Raw genomic sequence first — 6213 nt, forward strand, 5'->3', positions numbered from 1 at the left:
CAGTTTATCTTACCCACTTGCAAACCCTGGCGTAGGTACTGGTGGTAAAAGTCAACCAACGGTCTGAAGCCATGTCTATTGACATCAAGGTACTTGCCACAAGAAGTAGCATAATCTTGCTCCACTGCTGTCACAGCTCGCTCCAGACACCAGCTCCTGTATCGTACATGGCCAGAGTCAACAACCTGAGCACTTTACTAGAAGCAGTTCGAACCCAGAACCACCTAGCTGGGGAGGCTCCACGTTCCACCCGTGAGCAGATATGTCCACTTTTGGGTGTGGTGCTAGTGTTAATTAAAGCGACAAAACCCTTTCCATATTCATGAGAAATCCCTGTGAAAACCAGAGTCGATTGTACAATTCCCATTGTAATATGATCATGTGTTTATGAATCACTGCTACTTAAGGATTGACTGGGTAGGTTTTTCGGTTCTCTGAGGTACCTCCGTTTTTCAATTCATACCTCAATGAACCGAAAATCATACACAGTCAGTCCTTATAATTAAATTCGACAACGAAAACATAATTTTTACAATATTTTATATAAAAAAGTTGTATATATCAAAGCAGACAAATAATGACGACATTTAATAACATTCTAGGTGTAGGAATACATACTGTGGCGTGACATGAATCAGGTGAGTGTTTAATGTATATACATAACTTGACACACCTACAAAGTCAGTAGCCAATCAACGGAGAGTATGGTCAAAACAAAGTTTATAGGACCTGTCAATCAAGGCAAGAGGCGAGACTGTCCGGGAGAAGGCGGCTGTTTCAAATGACAGGGTCAGTTACCACCAGATTCAAACATTTGTTCCCTGAGAACGGGAAAACAGTTTGAAAAATGCGGGTTAGAAATGAAACATGAAGGGTAGTTTGGACATTGAATATGCACGAATTTCGAAACATGTCCTCCGCATGACAATTCACGTGAGCAGAAAGGGAATTCCCTCGACTGTATTGTTGGGATTCCACGACATTCCGAAGTGATAACAGTAGTCCGCTTCAGTGGGCGAGGCTTAATTTTTTTTCATTCATTAGGATTAGAATGCAATAACACGGGACCAATTCAGCTAATTAGAATGCAGGTATTGCAATGAACATAGCGAAAAGTTAATAACATATTTAATGTATACAATGATGATACAAGGTGTTCGCGAAAAGGTGAGCGTAGCCTGCCCCAGCTATGGAACCCGTCACAAACACATGCACAGGCAAGAAAATTGTTTATCTGAAAAAAGAAAGAACACAGGAACATACTGTACAAGTCAAAAAAAGAAAAACGTCATGTCTGTCACTGATGCATGAAATTTTGAAATGACCTCTACATTTCTACCATAAAACTTGTTGAAAACTGAGGGGAGCCACTGCCCAGGCCTTTGAGGGCTGAGAATACATCGCACAAACGGTATGTCAAAATTCATACAAAGTTCGTGCACAGAGTGGAGCCTATTGACTTATTTCAACTTGTGCAAATGGCTGGTGCTAGCCTTGGGGCAGGACATGCTTCCTTTTTCGCGAACACCTGCTGTCCTCGCTGATTTTCAGTGGTCCATTTTTGCCCTGTGCGCCAATGGAATCTTTTCGGTGGGTAATGAAGAATGATTATTCTCTTGCTTTGACATTATATGTACAATAATAAACAAACTCCTGACGCTAGTTGACTAAATATAGACAAAGGTCACTACGACACTGCAAAAGTCGTATGTGTTCACGGGCAATAGGGGAAAGTAGAATGAGATACACTGATCTGTCGACCATGGTGACTAAGTGTATATCCGTGACACTAATGTTACAAACCTTTCCGTTGTTCTCCCGCATGCGGCAGGGGGCGATAGAAATGATTGAGTGAATGTTGTTTGACGCCATATCACAACATTCAGTAAATAGGTCTTTGAAAGGCATTTAGAAGTGAGATACACATAAGGAAGAGAATATATGGATGTCAACGTCTGTATTATGAGGAACACAACGTTTCGGAGTATATGTTTACATATATGACATCCATATATTCTCTTCCTTATTCTGTACAGAGTCAAGTCTGAGCCAGAGACCAAGGCGACACACATTTACCAGGTTCTACGTATGATCACCCGATCCAGATCGGTTGTCTTGGTAATTATGAGGTTCTGGTTTTCCATCGTTTGGGTTGATTACCGGGACACGAAATACAAATATGCATAATGTTATAAAATATAAACTTTACCATGTTAACCAAAGAAACAGCACCTCGGATACAAAAGTATTGATTTGCAAATATGTACATGTTAAGATTTAACCTAACATCAAATACTGCGAGATTGTTATTTGAAGAATGCATGGTCGTAATGGCTTGCATCAACTTCTTGTGACGCCTTCCCGGTCACACGCGTGTGATCATACACGTCATCCCCTGTGTCCGCTCCTGATTGGCTGAATATCGCGCGAGCATATGTGTTGTCAAAGGTGATTGGTTGTTTCTTCTCTGTGATTGTTGCTGTGTCATATGTTTGGTCATTGACGCCTTGCTTCATGGGACGAGCGCCATCATCCACGGATGCGTAATGGTAGCCTGACTCAGTGTTACAGTCATGCACTTGTGATGGTTGTTTCGTCTTTATTTTCCTGACAACAGCGTACTCAACCTCTGGTTTTGTCCTTACATCCGCTACTGTACCAGATTCAGTGTCGTCACCAGCAATCGTGTCATTGGTCCTGACACGCAGTCTTTTCTGTTTGTTTCTGAAACAAGTTGGGAGTAAAGGTTTATGATATCCCTGTACAATGTACTGATGGTGCCTGTTAGTTACACAAACTCTGTAAATTACAGTTAAAAAACTCTTTGAATAAGAACATTGACATCGAAACAAGCCAGGCGTCAGGTTTATGGCCGGAAGCCTTATTTCTACTTTCATCCATCTGGAGGTGGAGTCTTCACTGCCTATATATAACCAATTGTACAGGCTGCATGTTCTCAGGTCAACGTCAACGCCCGGACTTCTTCCTGTGAACGTACATTCGTTTGTCAACCAGGTGTGGTGGCTTCCACTTATCTGATGTTGACATTTCATGTCACAAGTAAGCATTCCCCTTATATTATATCCATTCTACATCTATATCTACTATATTACTTATTTACCAATCAAGTAGTGTAACCCAAGTTAACACCATACTTATTGCTATTATTCATTTATCACACAGCTGGAAATATATATATCGAGCATTCTACTTGCCTCTGACAATATATATATTGTCAGAGGCAAGTAGAATGCTCAATATACTTATATTCACTTTGGAATATTTTGAACGAAATATTTTCTGACAAATATTATTGAACTCTCCCTAATATGTTTCCATCACAAAATGTGTTCATTTACACATAAATTGGTTTCATTCTGATTTTACACCGCACCCAGCAATATTCCAGCTATGTGACAGCGGTCTGTAAATAATCGAGTCTGGACCAGACAATCTAGTGATTGACATCATGAGCATCGATCGACGCAATTTGGATACAATGATGTGCAATCAGCTTGGTCTAACAAACCTAACCTTTAATAAGAAAGCCTAGGTTGTTTGGATATATGTTCTTTTGCCGAATGGACATAGGCAGGTATTTCGTTCACGAAAAATTACAATACTCCACATGTATTTCCTTCACGAACAACTACAATATTTCAGTTGGTATTCCCTTTACGAACAATTACAATACTTCACGTGTATTTCCTTCACGAACAATAACAATATTTCAGTTGGTATTCCCTTTACGAGCAATTACAATACTCCACTTGTATTTCCTTCACGAACAATTACAATACTTCACGTGTATTTCCTTCAGTTGGTATAACCTTAACGAATAACTACAAACTTCAGTAGTTGTTACCTTTGACAGAGAACAATTACAACCCCAGCTAAGACCACAACTGCTCCCCCTGCAGCTCCGGACGAGACGGCAATAACGACTGAAACACAACAGAAGTTGTTGAAAGTGTCATTGTACTTCACTTCCTTGAACAATAATGCAGATCGGTAGTTGTAAATAAAAGCGACTTAACCCATTCAATCATCATAATAAATCACTTTGATCACATCGCATCGACACAAAGGAATTAGTATTTAAAATCTTTAAGAGACATTTAGAAGCTTTAGTAGCACTGACGACATTGATGACTGTGGACCAGTATTTTTGTCAACCACATGCTAGATAATGTTCCAGGATCCGTACTGAAAAAACTGTATAAACAGTATTTTGGTTTGGTTTGGTTTGTTGTTTAACGCCGCATTCAGCAATATTCCAGCTATATGACGGCGGTCTGTAAAAAATCGAGTCTGGACCAGACAATCCAGTGATTAATATCATGAGCATCGATCCACGCAATTGGGATCGATGACATGCATCAACCAAGTCAGCGAGCCTGACCACCCGATCCCGTTAGTCGCCTCTTACGGCAAGCATGGGGTATAAACAGTAACAGAATGTGATATCGATATGGCAATTCAGTCCTCGTGAACAGCTTACGAGGAACAAAAGAGAATCCTTGCCTGGCATTGGTGTTGTTGGCATGACAGTTGGTTTTGTAGAGATCATGGCAATAGTGTCCGATGACATCATTGACGTTGATGATTCTAGTGTTGAAAGGGTTGTAGTTTCTATACTTGAAGACTTGACTGACGTCGTTGTTCTTGTTGTTGTTGATTGTGTTCTTGCTGTCGTGGATTGTGTTGCTGCTGTGAATCGTCTTGTTGCTGCTGTGAAAGGTTGTGAATCAGCTGGAGTTGTAGTTGGTGTCATTGTAGATGTGCTTGTACGCCGAGATGTCGTTGTTGTTCTCTCAGTTAGGGAAGAACCTGGTGTAAAGCCAAACAGAATGGTTGGTGTTGTGATAGGTTGCATCTTGCATGATACGGTGACAATGGCACAGTGTTATCCGGCTTCTGTGTATATCTCCAGAAAGTCACGACCATTTGAGCTGAGGCCATCCATATATGAAAAAGTAGCAATTATTGAACAAGTAATCTTAAAATATGTTTCAAATGGCGTGTCAAATCAATGTTTCCATCTGTTGACTCATCAATTAACAAGTTATCTAGATGGTTATTTTAAGACGTAATCGGCATTGTAGCGTGGTAAAATGTACACTGGTACATACAAATATTAAATGTGACGGGATACGATATTAACACACAAGTAGATTTTAGAATAAGTATTTAGATTATGAAGCAAGGTGACAATGCCGAGGTGATATGGGGTTCATACTTGCAGCGTGGCATATGCTGAATAATCTTGTAGCACAGATCATAAGGTGCCATGTTCCATATGCATGGATGGATGTGTTTCCCGGGGGTATTGTTATAACACAGTCTCCTGGTGACTGGTCTCCTACTGCCAGTGTTTTGAAGTAACCTTGAAACCCTAGTCTTTTCCCTGAAGAAAGTTGTTGTTTGACGTTTAATGAATCAGACTTCCAACCACAACTCGGGCAACTGTTGCCAATAAATCTACTTTAGAAAACATATCATAGCATTGTAATGACAATATACTGATTGAGTGACATCCAAATCTTTAACCACGTGTAAGAGAGTAATTCAAAATACATTGTGGTTGTACATGTGTTCATTTCGTTATGACTTATGTGTATCGCCAAATATACCAAATAACTATTCTTTCTTTGCATACCTGATACCGTTGTGTATTTCCCATTTCGCCAACGCAGACCTATCCATGACCCTGTAGAGACACCAGCTGTACGTGAGACATTGTCAACATGCTGCTGTGTTTCCACGTCTTCTATCACAACAAGAGACCATCCATCACCCAGGCCATTGCAGAAGGTTTGCGACTCCTCCCACGTTCTCTCCTCTCGAGACAATAAGAAACAGCTATCGTCCTTGAAAACTGTTGTTACCGTATCAGGATTTGAGAATTGCTTGCACGACATCGCCCTGTCTGTGAAAAACATGGTATTTTGTATGTACAATATAACAACTTCTAAATATCGTTATTTAATGTTTGTTTGTTTATTTGTTGTTTAACGCCGCACTCAGCAATATTCCAGCTATATGACGACGGTCTGTAAATAACTGTAAACTGACTCCGAGCCGACCAGTCCTTGATTTAGCCCCTAAATGCCGAGCGCCAGACAGGGTAACAACAAGTACAATTTTTTAACGTCTATTGGTATGACGCGGCCGGGGATCGAACCCCGGACCTTCCGCTCTCTGGCGGTTTTC

The 6213-nt window shown here is 40.5% G+C and overlaps 1 protein-coding gene across 1 annotated transcript; it reads right to left on the reverse strand.

Annotated features, from left to right (window-relative positions):
• Nucleotides 1-780: 780 nt before the first annotated feature.
• On the reverse strand, nucleotides 781-5277 carry LOC124116491. Its single transcript, XM_048382856.1, has 4 exons — nucleotides 5240-5277; nucleotides 4525-4830; nucleotides 3866-3944; nucleotides 781-2724 (listed from the first exon to the last, which is right to left on the reverse strand). Exons 2-4 carry the CDS (start codon nucleotides 4772-4774, stop codon nucleotides 2307-2309), a joined length of 747 nt encoding a protein of 248 aa, XP_048238813.1. The 5' UTR covers nucleotides 4775-4830; nucleotides 5240-5277; the 3' UTR covers nucleotides 781-2306.
• Nucleotides 5278-6213: the final 936 nt, after the last annotated feature.

The sequence above is a fragment of the Haliotis rufescens genome, unplaced genomic scaffold (assembly GCF_023055435.1).
Source record: "Haliotis rufescens isolate VD_foot unplaced genomic scaffold, xgHalRufe1.0.p SCAF_42, whole genome shotgun sequence".
Lineage (NCBI taxonomy): Eukaryota > Metazoa > Mollusca > Gastropoda > Lepetellida > Haliotidae > Haliotis > Haliotis rufescens.

What these genes read in the sequence shown, in the direction of transcription:
- LOC124116491 (XM_048382856.1), bottom strand. Translation starts at nt 4,774, where the DNA reads ATGACACCAACTACAACTCCAGCTGATTCACAACCTTTCACAGCAGCA. An exon ending in GCCAACAACACCAATGCCAG is followed by an intron (nt 3,945 to 4,524) that starts GCAAGGATTCTC and finishes GTTGTGTTTCAG; the next exon opens with TCGTTATTGCCGTCTCGTCC. An exon ending in GTAATTGTTCTCTGTCAAAG is followed by an intron (nt 2,725 to 3,865) that starts GTAACAACTACT and finishes AACTTGTTTCAG; the next exon opens with AAACAAACAGAAAAGACTGC.